This window comes from Chiloscyllium punctatum, chromosome 19, assembly GCF_047496795.1.
Source record: "Chiloscyllium punctatum isolate Juve2018m chromosome 19, sChiPun1.3, whole genome shotgun sequence".
NCBI lineage: Eukaryota > Metazoa > Chordata > Chondrichthyes > Orectolobiformes > Hemiscylliidae > Chiloscyllium > Chiloscyllium punctatum.
Window position 1 is genome coordinate 45,314,553 of NC_092757.1, and position 20,107 is coordinate 45,334,659.

Here is a 20,107-nt window from a genome sequence, read left to right on the forward strand (position 1 = left end):
TGTACACATCATTCTGACCAGACCCCAACTGAAGTTCCCCAATTCATTGCGGTTCCAGATGGGATTTCCAAAAACTATTAAGTTCCTGGGTGAGGAGGAAAAAATTGGCTCTCCTGCTTATTACCTCGCCCCTTTGTTGGTTACAACAAGGTTAGTTTTAAAATAATCCCTACTCTTGTGGATAACCTGCTCCCAGTGTTAAAAAAAGGCTTTCTTTGAATTAACAAAAGAAGCGGGTTTATTAATTAATGTACATAAGAAGAAATACTAATAAGACACACATATACCTGAATTGGCAATAAAAGGTGAATCCAAATAGATAAAAGTTTAAAAAAAATACACATCAGTCTCTGAATTGTGCAAGACGAGTGAATAGTTGAAGGTTATGGCTGTTGCAATGGAGATTACCAGTAGTGTTGATGTTAGAACATAGAGCATAAAACATAGAAAAATACAGCGCAGTACAGGTCCTCTGGCCCTCGATATTGCTCCGATCCAAGCCCACCTTACCTACACTAGCCCACTATCCACCATATGCCTATCCAATGCCCATTTAAATGCCCATAAAGAGGGAGAGTCCACCACTGCTACTGGCAGGGCATTCCATGAACTCACGACTCGCTGAGTAAAGACTCTACCCCTAACATCTGTCCTATATCTACCCCCCCTTAATTTAAAGCTATGCCCCTCATAATAGCTGACTCCATACGTGGAAAAAGGTTCTCATGGTCAACCCTATCTAACCCCCTAATCATCTTGTACACCTCTATCAAGTCACCCCTAAACCTTCTTTTCTCCAATGAAAACAGCCCCAAGTGCCTCAGCCTTTCCTCATATGATCTTCCTACCATACCAGGCAACAATAGTTGAACAATAACTTCCATGGTCCTTGTTTTTTCAGATTGTTGAGATTCTGTAATTCTGATTCCTTTTAATCTGATTGAATTTCAGTATTCATGGTGAGGTGGAGTCTTTTGTGCTGGAAGGGCAGTGCCTCATTTATCCCCTTCAGAATCCAGCAGCCTCCTGGACTCACCTTCAAGTTCAATAAATTTAGGGTTTTAGTACTTTTTCCCATATCCTTACCCCAACCCTTACAAAGCAAGGTTAGATACCTTGCATATTAACGAACCAAAACTAGCAAAACAATTTTAAAAGATGAAAGATTTAATCTAAGTTTGTTTAATATATTTCAGCCACATGACACTGTAACCTTTTGCTATAAATTCTGTGTCTAATGGTCTTACTCCACAACCACCTGATGAAGGAGCGATGCTCTGAAAGCTAGTGCTTCCAAATAAACCTATTGGACTATAACCTGGTGTTGTGTGATTTTTAACTTTGTACACCCTATCTAATAGTGGCACTTTCAAATCAAATCCTTACGTACCTGGCCTTGTCATCACATGGGCTGCTACGATGCACACATTGTCAGCTTCTAATAGTCCCTATTAGCAGCTGTTCATTCTCCCAGACTGACCTTCATCCAGTCCTTTACCCATCCTACTGTTTTTCTCTCTCTTTGGGATCTATCTCTACCTATTGTTTACTCCTCCCCCCTCCCCACCCCATCTTCTGCATAAATACCAACCTTTTCCTAGTTACCATTAGTTCTGAAGAAGGATCGCTGCACCCAAAACGTTAGCTCTGCTTTCTCTGTATGACCTGCTGCGTCTTGGAGTCATAGAGATGGACAAAACAGGTCTAACTTGTCCATGCTGACCAGGTTTCCTGAACTGTATTGAACCAATTTTACTGCGCTCTATAAAATCCCTAAGGTGTGGAAACAGGCCATTTGGTTTGGCAAGTCCACACCGACCCTCTGAAGAGTAACCCGCCCAGACCCATTCCCCTACCCTTTTACTCTACATTTATTCCAAATAATGCACCCAACCTACACATCCCTGGTCACTATGGACAATTTAGCATGGTCAATTCACCTAACCTGCACATCTTTGGATTGTGGGAGGAAACTGGAGCACCCAGAGGGAGCCCCCGCAGACACAGGGAGAATGTGCAGACTTCACACTGACAGGCACCTGAGGTTGGAATCGAACCTGGGTCTCTGGCGCTGTGAGATGGCAGTGCTAACCACTGAGCCACCCTCAGCACCCTTATCCATCTAAACCTTTTCTATCCATGTACCTGTCCAAATATCTTTTAAATGTTGTAATTGCACCCACCTCTACCACTTCCTTTGACAGCTCGTTCCATATACGCACAACCCTCCATGTGAAAAAGTTGCCTGACAGTTCCTTTTAAATCTTGTCTCTGACCTTAAACCTATACCCTCAAATTTTGGACTCTACTCCACTGGGGAAAAGACGTTTGCCATTTACCCTATCTATGTCCCTTCTGATTTTATAAACCTCCATAGTCACCCCTCAGCTTCCTACACTCTGGGGAAAAGGTCCCAGCCCTATCCAGCCTCTCCTTCCAGCCTCAGTGACATCCTTTTTGCACCTTTTCGAGTTTATTAATCTTTCCTGTAGCTATTCCAGCAATTTCTATTTTTGTTTCTGATTTCTAGCATTAGCTGTTATTTTGATTTTTTGTGGAGTGTTTTGTTACTCTGTTTGCCATTTGTCTGGCTGCTAGCTAGCTGCCTTCTAGTACTCAGAGTCAGAATGTGTCCTTGCCTGCAACATGGGGGTGTCTAGCAGCTAATTCTTTGACACCTTCATATCATTCTAACACCCAAACCAAGGCTGGGACACATGAGAATGTTCACTCCTGCCTATCTACTCCATTAGAGTTGAAACTGGCTTTTAACCTCTGCCCTTGTGTATCTCTGGAGGAAAAACTATGTCTACAGTTTTGGGACATAATCCTCAGTGAGTGGCTTATTGTTGAGCAGGGAGTTGCAACCCCCTTGTTATATTTGCAGTCACAAGACATCACAGTCAAGTCTGTTTGAAGTTTGTTTGTTATGTTTTGATGTTACAGAACCTTTGCCAGCCAACTCTTGAATTTACACTTGCAGTTAATTTTGTCGCTGTAAACAGTCCTGTTTGAAAAAGCATATTTTGAAATTAGAGGCTAAGGTAGTATTTTGGAGTTCCAACCTGTCGTCATAACAATGTGCTCCATTTCTGTCAGCCATACTCAGCAGGATACTAACTCCTGTTCAAAAAAACTGATCAAAGCAGAGAAGATCCAAAAACCCTAGCCATAGGAGTCAAAATTCTGGGGCTGGTCTTTCACCTACAATTCATGTCAATTTCTACTTGTCCAAAATACAATTGCCATATGGCAGTAAGTGTGTTCAAGTGCTAGAGGACTGAATTTAGCAGGGATGATTAACCTCATCTTGTCTTCTTCTGTTAAACCATGAACTGCTGGGATTAACTTCCTCTTTCTTTGCTGTGTTTACCTTGCAGGATTCCACGCAGCTGAACCAATACAAGCTGAAGACTGAGATTGGAAAGGTAACTGTATCTAGCAGTCAACTGTTCAAAATTAATTACAATCCAACATCATGAGTTGCAAATATAGCTCTCCTTGATTCATAACTTTCCATATGGATAGGGGTGATGTTGGTGTAGTGATAATGCCATTGGACGAGTAATCTAGAGGTCCAGATTAATGCTCTGTGGATACTGATTTAAATCTCATCTCTGCACCTGGTGGAATTCATAGTAAATTAATAAGTCTAGAATTGAAATGGTGGCCATGACAATTATTGTTGATTTTTGTTAAAACCCCATGGGGTTAGCCGATGTTCTTTAGGGTAAGGAATCGGCACTCCTCACCCATTCTGGTCTACATGTGACTTCACGTTCACAACAATCTGGTTGTCTCTTAATTGTCCTTAGACATAGCTGTTTTAGTTAAGGGTTGGCATCAAAGTCTGGCCTTGCCCGCAACATCCACATACTATCTCAAATATGACTGATATTCACTGAATAAATGAGATTACCCTTTTTTGCATTCCGGGTATGAGTTATGATGATGGGGACAATACAAACTGTTTTTAAGAGTTAACCGTGCACTCTGTAACTGGATTCAGATGAAGAATATCTAAGGAAGCACATTCCTTTCCCTAAATGACAATAAGAAAGCATTTATGTTTGTTGTGACTGTCTGACAATTTTCATGGCTATTTTCTCTGATACCAGCCTACAAATGATCAGAGTTATTGAATTATTTGAAAATCTACTGGACTGGAACTTGAAGTTACTGCTAGGTACAAGTCTAATTATAAACTCATGGATCATAGAATTAAGCAAAGTGGCTTCGTGGCTCAGTGGTTAGCACTGCTGTCTTACTGCGCCAGGGACCTGGGTTTGATTCCACCCTCTGGTGACAGTCTGTGTGATGTTTGCACATTCTCCCTGTGTCTGCGTGGGTTTCCTCCGGGTGCTCCAGTTTCCTCCCACAGTCCAAAAATGTGCAGGTTAGGTGAATTGGCCATGCTAAATTGCCCATAGTGTTCAGGGATGTGTAGGTTAGGTGCTTAGGGAAAATGTAAAGCAATAGGGTAGGGGAATGGGTCTGGATGATTACAATGTAAATTCCAGAGTTTCTTTCAAGTCACTGATCAATTGAAACCTGCATCCCCATTCTGTGATTAAACAGCAATCTAGGTTTGTTCAATACATCGCATCAGTTGCATGTTGCTTTGATCTTTTACTATAAATTCTGTGTCCTATGATCCTGCCCTACTACTACCTGATGAAGGAGTCGTTCTCTGAAAGCTACAAATAAACCTGTAACCTGGTGTTCTGTGAGTTTTAACTGAAACCCAGTTGTACATTCTCGGAATAAGGGATGATCTGGATATTCAGTGAGCCTCCGAACGAAGATGTTACCTAGTCGGGTGTCGAAACGTCTGAAAATGAACCTTCCAGCTTAGTGAGCAAATCTACATCCAGAACCTCAACCTGAGTTAGAAATCTTCTCAAAACTCACTATAAGGGATGAACATTTAGGACTGAAATGAGAACAAATAATTCAATAAAGAAAATTGTGAATCTCTGCAATGATGCACACCAGTTGAAAATATTCCATAATTGAATATACTTAAGGCTGGGGTGGCCAGATGTTTGGTGTCAGGGAATTGAGGGACGTGGGGTGCAGGCAAGAAATGAAGTTGGAGCCTTGCCTGGAGGAGGGGAGAGCCTCTCCTCAACTCTCAGAATGGTACTCCCCTCAGCTTCTTACATAAGGATAGATGAAAATTGACAAAAATATGTAAAGCCATTTCTTTTCTAGGCAGAAGGAGAATGCCAAAATTTCAGTGAATGGTGGACCTTTGAATCTTCCTTCACTTAGCATACTGTGCCACCACACCTCCCTGAACCCTTCTCTTCTCCCGTCCACTAGGAGAAGAAGCCTTTTAGAATAAAACATTCCCTTGGACAAAAGTGAATTAATTAAGGAAGGGCAAATGCTATTCAACTAATTTTGATCAGTTTAAAAAAAAAATCCATCTGGTTCCACCATATTGTTTTATAAGACCATTAGATATCTGAGGAGAATTAGGCCATTAAGCACATCAAGTCTACTCCGCCTTTTGATCATGGCTGATATTTTTCCCAACCCCATTCTCCTGCCTTCTCCCAGTAAGTCTTGATCTCCTTACTCGTAAAGAACCTATCTAACTTTGTCTTAAGCACACTCAATGGCTTAGTGTCCATAGTCTTCTGTGTCAATGAGTTACATAGATTAACCATCCTCTGGCTGAAGAAATTCTTCCTCATCTCAGTTCTAAAGCAGAGTATAGAGAACTAGGAAGGACGTTGAAATGTAGGACCTCAAAGGTAGTTATCTCAGGATTACTACTAGTGCCATGAGTTAGTCAGAGCAGAAATAGCAGGATATACAGGATGAATACGTGGCTGAAAAGATGGTGTGATGGGGAAAGTTTCAGATTTATGGGGCATTGGGACCGGTACTGGGGGAGGTGGGACGAATACGCTTTGCTGGTATTCACCAAAGTGAAGGAAACGGTGGAGAATGATCCCAGGGAAGGAAGTGTCGAATTTCTAAGCCAAGTTGCTATTAAAAAGGAAGAAGTGTTGTATGTCTTAAAAGTATTAAGGTAGGTATGTCACTGGGTACTGATAGGATCTATCCCAGAATATTAAGAACAAATTGCTGGAGCATTGACAGACATCTTTGTATCCTCTTTGGCCACAGGTGAGATCCTAGAGGACAGAAGAGTCATCAATATTGTCCCATCATTTAGGAAGGATAGCAGGGATAATCAAGGAAATTTTAGGTCTGTGAGTGGTAGGGAAATTATTGGAAAAGATTCCCAGGGTCAAGATTTATAAGCATTTAGAAGCAAATGGATTTATTAGTGATGGACGCATAGTTTGTGCGGGGGAGGTTGTGCCTCACTAACTTGATCAAGTTTTTTGAGGAGGTGATAAATATGATTGATATGGGAAAAACAGTTCATGTTGTCTACATGGGGTAAAGTCTTTGACAAGGTTCCTCTTGGCAGACTGGTACAAAAGGTGAGGTTACATGGTATTGGGGTGAGCTGACAAGATGGATATAGAACTGACCTTAGTCATAGGAGACCGAGGGTAGTGGTGGAGGGTTGCTTTTTGGAATAGATGGTTGTGACTAGTAGTGGTGTTCCACGGGGACCAGTGCTGGGACATTTGCTGTTCATGGTCCTCATAAATGATTTGGAGGAAAACATGGCTGCTCTGATTAATGAGTTTGCAATTGATACAAAGATTGGTGGAGTTGCAGATAGTGATGAGAGGATTGTCAGATGATAGAGCAGGATATAAATCAGTTGGAGGCAAGGGCAGAAAAATGGCAGATGGAGTTTAATCCAGAAAAATGTGAGGTGATTTATTTTGGAAAGTCAAGTACAGGTGGAAATTATACAATGAATGGCAGAACTCTTAGTATTGATGTGCAGAGGGGTCTGGGTGTGCAGGCCCACAGATCACTGAAGGTGGCATTGCAGGTAGATAAGATTATAAAGAAAAGGCCTATGGCATGCTTGCCTTCATTGGAAAGAGCATTGATTATGAGGATAGGCAAGTTATGCTGCAACTTTATAGAATTCTAGTTATGCCACACTTGGAATATTGTGTACAGTTCTGTCACCACACTACCAGAAGGATGTGGATGCTTTAGAGAGGACACAGAAAAGGTTTACCAGGATGTTGCCTTGTATGGGGGATGTTAGTTATGAAGAGAGGTTGGATAGACTGGGTTTGTTTTCACTGGAATGCAAGAGGTTGAGGACAACCTGATAAAAGTTTATAGGATTGTGAATAGCATGGATAGAGTGGAAAGTGTGAGACTTTTTCCTCTAATAATTGGAGGGGTCAATTATTAGGGGACACAGGTTCAAGGTGCAGAGGGGAAGTTTAAAAGAGATACACAAGGCAAGTTTTTCACACAAAGGGTGGTGAGTGCCTTGAACATGCTCCCAGAGGAGGTGGTGGAAGTAGAACCAGTAGCAGCATTCAAGAAGCACCTGGACAAATACATGAATGGAGTCTAGATTAGAGTGGTGCAGGAAAAGCACAGCAGTTCAGGCAGCATCCGAGGAGCCTGAACTCCTGTGCTTTTCCAGGACCACTCTAATCTAGACTCTGGTTTCCAGCATCTGCAGTCATTGTTTTTACCTACATACATGAATGGGAAGGGAATAGACGGATATGGAGCCTGTAAGTTAAGACAGTTTAAGTATGGAAGGGAACAAAATGTGTTAGTGCAGGCTTGGAGGGCCGAAGGGCCTGTTTCTGTGCTGTAATGTTCTTTGTTAAAGAGTCATCTCTTCCTTCTGGGGCTGTGCTCTTGGGTCCTCGTTACTCCTACTAGTGGAAATATCTGCTTCATGTCAACTCTACTCAGGCTTCTCCATATTCTGTAAGTTTCGATGAGAACCCCCAGCACTTTTCTAAACTTTGTGTATAGATCTAGAGTCCTTAACCCCTCATATGACAAGTCCTTCATCCTTGGGATCATTCTTGTAAACTTCCTTAGATAGGGGGCCCAAAACTGCTCACAATATTCCAAACGCAGTTTCAGTCTGATCAGAGCTTTATGTAGCTTTAGCGGAACATCTCTACTCTTGTCTTCTAGCCTCTTGAAATGAATATTAACATTGCATTTGATTTCTTAACTGCCAACTGAATCTGCATGTTGACCTTAAGAGAATCCTGAACTAGGTCTCCTAAGTCTGTTCAGACTTCTGCAGTCTTACCCCATTTAGAAAATACTTGATGCCTCTACTCTTCTTCCTAAAGTTCATAACCTCACACTTTCCCACATTGTATTCCATTTGATAGCTCTTTGCCCACTCTCCTAGCCTGTCCAAATCCTCCTGTAGCTTCCCGGCTCCCTCAACATTACCTGTCCCTCCAACTGTCTTTGTGCCATCTGCAAACGTAGCAACAATGCCCTCAGTTCCTTCATCTGGGTCATTAATGTTCATAGCTGTGGTCCCAACAGAGACCCCTACAGTATTTCACTAATTACGGTGGCACGGTGGCTCAGGGGTTAACACTGTTGCCTCACAGCGCCAGGTTCACGGTTTCGATTCCAGCCTTGGGCAATTGTTTGTATGGTGTTCGCACATTCTCTGTGTGGGTTTCCTCCAGGTTTCCTCCCACAGTCCAACGATGTGCAGGTTAGGTGATTTGGCCATGCTAAATTGCCCTTAGTATTCAGGGATGTGTAGGATAGGTGCATTAGTCAGGAGTATATGTAGACTAATAGGATAGGGGAATGGGTTACTCTTCAGAGGTTGAGTATGGATCTCTTGGGCCAAATGGTCTGTTTCCACCCTGGAGGGATTCTATGATCACTGGGTGCCATCCTGTAAAAGATCCCCTTATTCCCATTTTCTGCCTTCTGCCAGTCAGCCAATCTTCTTTCCATGCCAGTACCTTGCCCCCAACACCATGGATTCTTGTTTTATTTATCAACCTTCTGTACGGCCCCACCTTATCAAAGGTCTTCTGGAAATCCAAATAGATCGTACCCACTGGCTGTCCCTCATCTACCTTTCTCATTACCTCCTCAAAGACTTCTAACAAATTTGTCAAGTATGGCCATCCCTTGACAACACTGTGCTGATTCAGTCCTATTTTACAATGCATTTCCAAGTATTCCACACTCCCATCTTTAATAATGGGCTCTAAAATTTAACCGGCCTATAGTTTCTTGTATTTCCCGCCTCCCTTTTTGAACAGGTGTGTTACGTTAGTTATTTTCCAGTCCTCTGGAATCTTCCCTGACTCTAGTGATTCCTGCAAAATTGCCACCAATGCCTCAACGATTGCCTTATCTCCTTCAGAACCCATCATGACCAGGTAATTTATCCACCTCTGATCTATAATCTTCCCCAGCACCTTCTCTTATTGGTGGCCAATATACTCACCTTTGCCCTGTCTCTCTTGAATTTCAAAAAGGCTACTGGTGTCTTCCACCGTGAAAAATGATGCAAAGCACTGATTTAGTTCCTCCTCCATTTCTTTGTTCCACATTACTATTTGCTCACCTCATTTTCCAGTGGTTCAGTATCACTCTTGCCTCTCTCTTACCTTTTATAAATCTAAATGTATATATATATTATATATATAAAATGGGGTTACTAATCCAGTGACATTACCACTGTACATTTATCTCCCCTGTGATTGAATTTATAAATGAGGTTTCTAGATGATTGATGATGGTAATACTATTGATGTTGTGTAGATGGCATTTCAAAACACATTTGATTAAGCACTACACAACAGACTTGGGAGCACAGTTAGAGCTCATTAGTAATAAGGACAGTGGTAACATGGATATGAAATTGGTTGAATGACAGGAATGGAGTAGAGTCATTGAATCCTTACAGTGTGGAAGCAAGCCATTTGGCCCTTTGAGTCCACAGGGACCCTCAGAAGAGCATCCCACCCATATCCACCCCCTACCCTATCCCTGTGACCCTGCATTTCCCATAGTTAGCCCACCTAGCCTTCACACCCCTGGACACTCTAGAGCAATCTAGTATTGCAATCCACCTGAACTGCACATCTTTGCACTGTGGGAGGAAACTAGAGCTCCCGGAGCAAACTCCATGCAGACATTCACCCAAGGACGAATCAAACCCAGGTCCCTGGCACGGTTAGGCAGCAGTGCTAACTACTGAGCCACTGTGCTGCCTTAGTAGTCATGAACAGTTGTTTTTGGGACTGGAGGAAAGTACACTGTGGGGTTCTCCAGAGGTTGCTACTTGAACCACTGCGTTTCCTGATCAATATTCATGACTCAGCCTTGGATGCACAGGACAAAATTTGCAGATGGTACAGAGCTTGAAAATATTGTGAACTGAGGAGGAGAGTGTAGAATTTCAAAAGGTTTAGACAGTCTGTCGGAATGGGCAGGCAGTGACAGACACAGAGTTTAATGCATAGACGGGTCAATTGATTTATGTTGGGACAAAGAACACAGATGTTGAAAGTGACAACGCAGTTTGAGAAACTGGGAGAAAGTGATGACTGCAGATGCTGGAGATCAGAGTCGAAGAGTGGCACTGGAAAAGCACAGCAGATCAGTCAGCATCTGAGGAGCAGGAGAATCGATGTTTTGGGCATAAGTCCTTCTTCAGGAATGATGAACAAATTTGAAGAACAAATTGATGAACAAATTCATCAGTTTGAGAAACTGGTTCATAAAGTATATAGAACTCTGCATTTTGTAAGTAGGGGCATAGAGTACAAAAGCAAGGAAGTTAGGATGAATTGTTAGAAAGTAGAGGGTCATTGTCTACTGGAGAATTGTGTCCAGCTTTGGTCACCAGACATTAGGAAGGTGTGAAGGCTTTAAAGAAGACTAGCAAGGGAGATTCCAAGACTGAGGGACTTCAGTTATGTGATAGTCTGGAGAAGCTGGAGTTATCCTCCTTGGGGAAGAGAAGGTTGACAGCAGGTTTGATAGAAGCATTCAGAATCATGAAGGATCTGGCCAGACTAGACTACTCTTTCCATTGATGGGAGGGCCAAGAATTCAGAGGACAGCTGTAAAAGATCAATGGCTAAAGGACCAATGGCAATCTGAGGAAAAGCTTTTTAGTGCATTGAGTGGTTGGGATCTGGAATGCACTGCTGAAAGTCCAAACTCAAAATTGCTCCCAAAGGAGTTTGGATTAGCACCTGAAAGAGAAAAAACATGGCCACAAAGAAAGGGCATGGAGAAGCTGATTTATTCCTGCAGAGAGTCAGCAAGAACACGACAGGCTAAATGACCTTCTATGCTCTAACTATTCATTAATTCAATCAATGATTCTGAGACCAGAGACAGGAAATTCACCAGTTCCCTGGCCTTATTAACTCTCAGGTAAAATATAAAGCAAGGTCACAGCAGCTAGCTTGCAGGAATGCCTGCCATCTGTGGTATTTGAGTCCTGCCTTAATTCCTAGTCTTGCTGTTGTTTTAGACTTGGAGAAGGGCCAAGGAATCTCAGTCTCTCAAAAATATTGTTGTTTCCATGTTTGTAAGTATGTTTCCTCTCTGCTCTTAAGGTATTTTGTTTACTATTGTTTTTATCAATGACTAATCTCAGCTGTGAATTGTTGACAGGGCTCCTATGGTGTTGTGAAGCTGGCCTACAATGAAAACGATGACAAGCATTATGTGAGTAAACATTTCTTCTCCCGATGTTTGTCCTTCGGTGGATCTCAACAATTGACCATTCAGAACTTTTCATGAATTATTTGAACGTTTGGACAGGAATGGGGTTGATACTCACTGGATCTGTCTGATATTAATAGGACAAAGTTAAAAATCACACAACACCAGGTTATAGTTCAACAGGTTTATTTGGCTTCCAAATAAACCTGCTGGACTATAACCTGGTGTTGTGTATTTTTAACTTTGTTCACCCCCCAGTCCAACACCAGCACCTCCAAGTCTTTAATAGGACAGCCACAGCCTAGCTGTCTGTTAACAGCCAGTGCTGTTACTCTGGCCATTTTGAAAGGGTCATTCCATTACGTATCCAAATAGTCTGAATCTTTCAGGTCATAGGCTCCTTTTAAAGGCAGTGTCTGCTGACACCCAGAACTGTGGGCAACTGCATGTGTTCAGAAAGATGCAAAGAAAATCCAGACTCACTACATTATCGCATAAAATTTCCATTGAAGTCATTGCATCATGCACATGAGAAGAGTGCAGTTTTGAAATGGGGATCAGCATAGGAGACAGTGAGTGCTGATGACTGATGAAGGGGAGGGAGAGAAAGGGAGCCCCATCCTCCCTATCTAATGCCCATTCATACCTCTGCCCCATTCCATTCACAACCCCACCTGTCTTCACCCGGTCCCTCACATGCCTCCCTCCAGTCCCGATCCTCTCCTCATGGTTCAGTCACCTCCCCCAGCGCATCACCACTCCTCCCCGCCCCAGTTACCTTCGTCACCACCCCCATGTTCTCACCACTAACCGCGCGATCGTTATGAGTGTCAAATATGATTGTTGTCTCAATGGGGGGGGGGGGGGGGGAATAAAAAACAAACTATTTCTATTTGTGAGCGAGGCAATTAGTGTTGGGAGCTGACCATCAGCTAAAGAATGAAGGAAAAGGTCAGATGATTTTGTTTCACATAAAAGATCATTAGGATGTGTTTTTAAAATGTCACTCAAAAAGTCTAGGATGTGACTTTAAAAAGTAGCCCCTCTCTCTGGGATCTCTTCCAAAAATCGTGGGGCTTTCCTGAAGCATGGGCCTATGAGTTTAAATAGAAAATGCTGGAAATACTGAGTGTCTGTGGAAAGCAAAAGCAGCTTAATGCATCAGGTCTGTGATGCTTCTTCAGAATTTCAGGTTTAAAGCATCTACGGTACTTTTGATTTTGTATTGGAGCATAATAGTTTATATTTAGGGAAGTGAGGAGGTGCCATGAACCTTCAAAAAGATCTCTTGAATATTGTACAGCTGAAAGAGAATGGACCTAGCATTTGTGTCTGCTAAAACTTGGGTCAGCCATTCCTGCACCCACTCTTGCTGTATTGGCACATGAATCTTCTTAATACTGTCAAAGCTGATAACCGAATGCACACAAACATCTCACAATTCACACAGATACACACGCGCTCACACAGAGTTTAATGTAAGTTCACACACTGATACATCCATACTCGCACAGAAACATGCACTTTCACAGACAAACACACATAAACTCAAGAGCATCCACACACACAGATACTTGAGCATGTATACATTAATACACGTAATCATGAGCATATATTGGATGCAAACACAGACACCTACATGTACATGTACACACGTGCACTTATGTATACGCATTCAGATACACAGTCATGCACACACAACACAGTTATACACATTTGTGCACACAAAAAAAAACCAAACAAACACACACATACACAATCATGTGCCTGGCGCTCATACACACAAATATAGATCAGTCAGAAGTGGGGCTTTTGTCATGCAGCCACTGTGCTTTATGTCTATGTTTTAGTGCAGAAATAAAAAGGCACCAAGCAAATATGACTCATTTCTAAAGAGCCTCACGAGTCCTATCTCACCAACTCCACAGCACACCCTGACAGGGAGAGTACGATAATAACTGAGAAATACACCATTCCACCCCATCTCCTGTCCATTTGATGCATAAGAACAGTGAACCGGCCGAAGAAGTGTTCTGACAGGTTGTGAGCATTGATGTTTCAAATCCCAAAGTGTTTGAGTGAATGCACAATGTGTATTCTTTGGGTACGGGTTAGTAAATATAATGTCACAGAAATGTGCCGCAGCTGCACCAGGGACATAAATTAACAATATATCATACAATTCAAAATTAAAAAATCGTGTTTGTGCACAAGCACTCAATCCTTTTCTGCCTCATTTTGGGGAGAAGATTTTTTTAGAGGGTTTGAAGGCAGAGCAGCTCATTAGGTGGGGATGGTTTAAGTGTTGGGGGAATCGGTTCCACCAGGCCTTCAGATCCACCGCCGAAAGCAGGAAGCAAGTGGTGAGTGATGGCACTTGTGGCAGGATCTTAGCAGCAGCAGCAGGCTGTTGAAGATGGTAAGCCACCCCCAGGAACTGCCAGTTCAGACGTTGGCAGCTTAGTCACCTTGGCAATGCTATTGGGTGTGATGCACATTGCTGAGACTGTCCTGAGACTGTCCTGAGACTAAGAGGCTGCATTGATGGATGTGAGCACTCACACCAGTTGGCCAGGCTAGCTCTGGCGATGAAATGGTGTTGGTGAGGGTAGGCAATGCCATTCCTGCCGGGCTGGCCATTGCTGCCAGGAGTGTAAGTGCCACCAGAGGCAATAAAAAATCCTTAATTGACCACTTAAGTGGCTCAGTTGGGCTCTCAGTTTGAAGGGTTCATTCATGACCTTCACTACCACTGCCATGATGGCATTGAGGCAGGGACGCACAAGGACATCACTGGCCTGAACTATTTTATTGGCTGCTCAGCCTCCCCCTTTGCCAGAAGGTTGGTAAAGTCCAATCCATGATTAGAGTGGTGCTGGAAAAGCACAGGTCAGGCAGCATCCGAGGAGCAGGAAAATCGACATTTTGGGCAGGGGTTCTTCATCAGGGCTGATTCCTGATGAAAGGCTCCTGCCCAAAACATCGATTTTCCTGCTCTTCGGATGCTGCCTGACCTGCTGTGCTTTTCCAGCACCACTCAAATCTTGACTCTTGTCTCCAGCATCTGCAGTCCTCACTTTCGCCAAAGTCCAATCCATGCTGACTGAGGGAAGTGTGAACTGGAGCCTTCTGCATCTTTGCAAATGACATCTACCCTCCATGTCAGAGCAGAGACAGCATTAACCCTGATGCCACTGAAGCGTACTTTTGACAGAAGCTGACACAGTCTGACAGACTGTTCGCAAACTGAGAAGGACAGGAGCTAAATCTGGCAGTGACTGTAATTACTCACTATATCTCTCTGCCTGCCAGTTTCAGAGATTTTTAAAAAGACACTATTTGGTTTCTCTACAATGAAACAAAAAGGATAAAATGAATTTATGTCTTTAGCGGGTTGTGGCATAGCTGGCTGGGTCAGCATTTATTGCTCATTCCTCATTGGTGGAGGTGGTAGTGAGTTGATGTCTTGAACTGCTACAGTCCTTGGGATGGAGCTGCATTCATAATGCTGTTGGGAAGGGAAATCCAGAATCTTGACCCAGTCACAGTGAAGGAACAGTGATATAATTTTAAATCTGGATGGTGTGTGATGTGGAAAGGAACTTGTGGGTGGTGGTGTCCCCATGCATCTACTGCCATAGTCCCTGTAAGTGGGCAGGTCATGGATATGGACGCTGCTATTGAAAGAGCCTGATGGATTGCTGTAGTGCACCCTGAAGACGGGGCACACTGTCAGTGTGAATGTTGAAATTGTAGATGAAGTGCCAATCAAAAAGGCTGCTTCCTCCAAGATGGTGTTGAGTTTCTTTAGTGTTGTTGAAGCTGTTTTCAGCCAGGCAAGTGTAGAGTATCCCATCACACTCCTCTCTTTTCCTAATAATTGGTGGACAGACTTTGGGGAATCGGTAGGTAAGTCATTCACCCCGAATACGCAGTCTCTGATGTGCTCTTCCAGCCACAGTGTAAAATTTCTTGTCAGTGGTAGTTCTCAGGATGTTGTTATTAAGGGATTCGGCAAAGGTAAAGCCACTAATTGTGAAGGGGAGATGGTTAGATATTCTCTTGTTGGAGATGGTCATTGCCTGGAACTTGTGGAGCACGAGTATTACTTCCCACTTATCAGCACAAGCTGTGTGGTGAATAATATTCTTCCATATGTTTGTTACTCACTAATTGATATTTCTTCCATCTCCATCTCTGATTAGTGCTGCACCTGATACCTTTCTCATCCTTCAGTTTTAATGGCATAATGTTAGATTCCAATGAATTTTTTCCTTTCTCCTCAATTGTCTCATGTGCACCAATCCTCAGGAATGGTGTATTGGTATTAGAAAAGGTGCAGAGCAGATTCACCTGAATGAAAGCAAGAGGCAGAAGATCAAATTCTGACAACAGATTGCATCAATTTAATCTATCAATTTGTTAAGATAGAGACAGGCAATCTGATTGGGGGCCAAGATTGCAACAGGATAAGTGTGGAGTCACACTATTTATGAAAGGAATGCTTGTGGTATTAGTGTTTTTCGTTTTATGGCACTGTTCGTGCTGCTTTGTTCATGTCTTTTGATACTTCCAGAAATTACTGTTCAAATGGCCTCATGTCTGGCCTTTCATCATCCCCTTCTGTAAACTTCAACTTATCCAGATTTCTGCTGCTTGTTTGCTGTCCCATACAGTCAATTCTGCTGTAACTCAGTCGTTCTATTTTCGTGCAATCCCATATTATAAGAAAATCACTTAATAGCAGCACCATTTAAACTAATGGGGCCAGAATCACATTATAACCAATTCACACTTTAAAAGTTTGTGTTTTAGAAACTGTGTCCCCAATTCGTTAATCGGGTTATAGCGAAATTGCATTAATGAAATGCGTGCTATAGCAGAACAACCTGTACTGTCCTACTCACTATTTACTGCCATACTGCAGTTGACGCACATTAAAAATTCTCATGTTTGCATTTAATTCATTTCCCTATGTCTGTAAACTTTGGTCAGCATTTTCACCTTTGGTTCAAAGTCCATTTTTCCTGATTAATCCTTTGTGCTGATTTATATGTTAAATATGCTGTACAAAGTCCATTTGTTCGTGTTTCATGTCTAAAGAGAGAGTGAATGAGTGAAAGATGTTTTTCACTTTAAAACTCCTGATGGAGCATGAGCTGATTGTTTTCTGATTGCTCTTGTAATACCATGTCAGATTTGTTTTAATTGTCTTGTAATCCTTCATCAGACTGTGGGTGACTAACCAGACATGGTGTTAGAAGAATGAATAGGATTTGCATAAACAACAAAGCCTATCCTGCCTGGCCCATCCTAAATTAAACATTGTGGTTCATTTACATCGGAATGGCCTCATTAGAGGCCCAAAGTAGTTTTTATGATGTGAACTTACATCAAATCTACAATTCTCTACCACTGCCATCCTCTCCAAAGCAGTTAGGGACATGCAGTAAGACCATAACAATAAGATATAGGAGCAGAATTAAGCCATTCAATCCAAGTCTGCTGCACCATTCAATGTTTCTCAAGCCCATTCTCCTGCTTTTACCCTCTAACCCTTGACCACTTATTAACCAAGAACCTATCAATGACTGCCTTACATAGACTCAATGACTTGATCTCCACAACCTTCTGCAGCAATGAGTTTCACAGATTCACCACCTTCTGGCTGAAGAAATTCCTCCTCACATCAGTTCTAAAAGTCCGTACCTTCACACTGAGGCTGTGTCCATCGGTTCTGGATTCTTCTACTAATGAAAATTTCTCCATGTCCACTACATCCAGGCATCTCAGTACAGGTCCACTCTGTCAGAGCTGTCAGTATTCAGTAAATGCTGGCTCAGCTAGTGACACTCATATCTCATGAAGGAACAATAAAGAAAAACATTACTCTGATTGGACAATTTCCAGCAGGTATCATCAAATGACATCTCACCTCAAATTTCTCCTCTATCAGCCATAGAAACATAGAGTCATTCAGCAGGGAGGCAGACCCTTCAGCCCAACTCGTCCATGCTGACCAGGTTTCCTAAACTGAACTAGTCCCATTAGCCCTCTTTTGGCCCAAATCCCTATCCATGTACCTGTCCAAATCTCTTTTTAATGTTGTAATTGTACCCACTTCTACCACTTCCTCTGGTAGATTGTTCCATATATGCACCATCCTCCACCTGAAAAAGTTGCCCTTCTGGTTCCTTTTAAATCTTTCTCCTCTCACCTTAAACCTATGCCCTCTAGTGTTGGATCCCCCAACCCGAGGAAATTACCTTGGCTATTTACCTTGTCTTTGTCCTTTACGATGTTATAAACCTCAATAAGATCACCTCTCAGTTTCCTACGCTCCAGGCAGAAAAGTCCCAGCCTATCCAGCTTCGCCTTTTAATACAAACCTTCCAATCTTGGTAACATCCTTGTAAATATTTTTTACACCCTTTTACAATTAAACAACATTCTTCCTATAGCAGGGTGACCTGAATTGTAAGCATTATTTCAAATGTGGCCTTATTAATGTCTTGTACAGCAGTAACATGACGATCCAATGCCTGTATTTAGTGCTTTGACCGATGAAGACAAGTATGCCAAATGCCTTCTTAGCCATCCTGTCTACCTGTGATGCCACTTTCAAGGAACTATATACTCTAGATCTCTGTTTGACAACATTCCCAAAGCCCTACCATTAATTGTGTGCGTTCTGCCCCTGATTTGCCTTACGAAAATATACCATTTTTCTGAATTAAACTCCATCTGCCATTCCTCAGCCCACTGGCCCAGTTGATCAAGATCCCATTGTACTCTTAGATAATCCACTGTCCACTATACCACCCATTTTGGTGTCATTCGCAGAGTTACTAACCATGCCTCTTATAGTCTCACCCAAATCATTTAAATAAATGATGAACAATAGTGCTTCCAAATAAACCTGTTGGACTATAACCTGGTGTTGTGTGATTTTTAACTTTGTTCACCCCAGTCTAACACCGGCGCTTCCACAGCATGGCTAATTTACAGGCTCACTTGCCTGCTTTCCTGTGCATGGGTGGTCTACAAATCCCAGCTCTCAAGAGTAGTGTGTGCAGAGTATGTTGAGAAAAACTTGCTACCTTGTTAAACCAGGCAGTGGCCCTCCTGTTACAGCTGAGAGACTCTGCATGGGTTGGGAAAAAAATCATTCCCACCCTGCACAGGTTTGGATGTCTCAGGAATGTTATGATTCATAGATAAGGGAATTCCTCATGAAATTTCAGCTGCTGAGTACTGCGGGAGGCAGACAATAACCCATTCTCACTGAGTGGATTCTTACGATGATTATGATAAATGCAGCCAATGACTTGGAGTTCTTCTGCTGTTTGAGTCAGAGGGAAAGGAAAACTTAATCAGGAAATGGCTTAATGAAAACTGAAATGCTTGAATTTTTCATCAGTCCAGCTTAGCATATCATTATGAGTCTGCAACCACACCTAGGGCTTGTGCTTTTGATCTCAAATCACGGAATGCAACATTTCAGTGGCTGCATGGAATATCAACAACTTGCATTTTCATAATGTATTTTAGTCTGTTCCCTAGAGTGTGGTGGATGCAGGGTCACAACATTTTTAAGCAGATTCTTGGCTAATGAGGGAGTTGGAGTCTATCGAGGGTGGTTAGGCAATTGGAGCTGAGACTGCAATCAGATCAAACGTAATCTTATTGAATGGCAGAGCAATCTTGAGGGGTCAAATGATTCTGCTGCTACTTATTATGTTTCTTTGTAACCTAAAATTTTCTCTCCATTCACACACCATCGTGACTTGGAGCTGTGTTTTCATTACGTAACTGTTGTTGATCATTGCTGTGGAACTCCGTCTCTAACAGCACAGTGGGTGTCCCTACATTCCAACCACTGCAAGGGTTCAAGAAGGCAGTGTATCATCACACTCTCCAGGACCATTCGGGATAGGCAGTACATTCTGGCCTAGCCAGCAATGCCCATTTCCCATGAAACAAGTTTAAAAAAAAACCTAGCAAAATGTGCTGGCACATTTCCCAGCTGCATTATCAAATAAAAATTAGTTACAACAGGAAATATGAAGTCAAGTGACCAATTGCTTAGTCAAAGAGAGATCTTTTAAAGCAGGGTCTAAAAGGGGAGCAAAGAGGTGAGGTTGGTGAGATTTGGATGGGTTGATGCTTTTGGAAGATGGGAGCTAACCAGAACCTTCAAACGGTGCAATCTGAAAAGCATCCTTTCTACCATGACCAACTCTTTCTCATGAAGGGGAGAGAAGCTGTCAGATTTCCTCCCCTGTACCCCGTCACCAAATGCCTAAATGATTCTCGTCCTTAACCCCTCAATCTCAAGTGTGGTTATTGCCAACAGCACTTGAGCCACTCCAACCCCACCCCTGGTATGTTTCACTATTTCAGTCTAGTCCTTGCAATTCAGTATCAATATTTCTTGTGTGCATTTAATTGACATGTTGCATTAGTTTGATTGGTAGTCGTAAACTTTGTTCTAATATTCTTTGAGTGG

The 20,107-nt window shown here is 42.5% G+C and overlaps 1 protein-coding gene across 11 annotated transcripts in view; it reads left to right on the forward strand.

Moving 5' to 3' along the window:
• Positions 1-20,107, forward strand: part of camkk1a (calcium/calmodulin-dependent protein kinase kinase 1, alpha a) — a 263,571-nt gene that overhangs the window by 156,755 nt on the left and 86,709 nt on the right. For all 11 annotated transcript variants that reach the window (XM_072589306.1, XM_072589312.1, XM_072589304.1 and 8 more), the window contains 2 exons: positions 3,381-3,428; positions 11,548-11,601. In XM_072589306.1, coding sequence (XP_072445407.1) covers positions 3,381-3,428; positions 11,548-11,601 — 102 coding nt within the window. The remainder of the gene's footprint in view (positions 1-3,380; positions 3,429-11,547; positions 11,602-20,107) is intronic.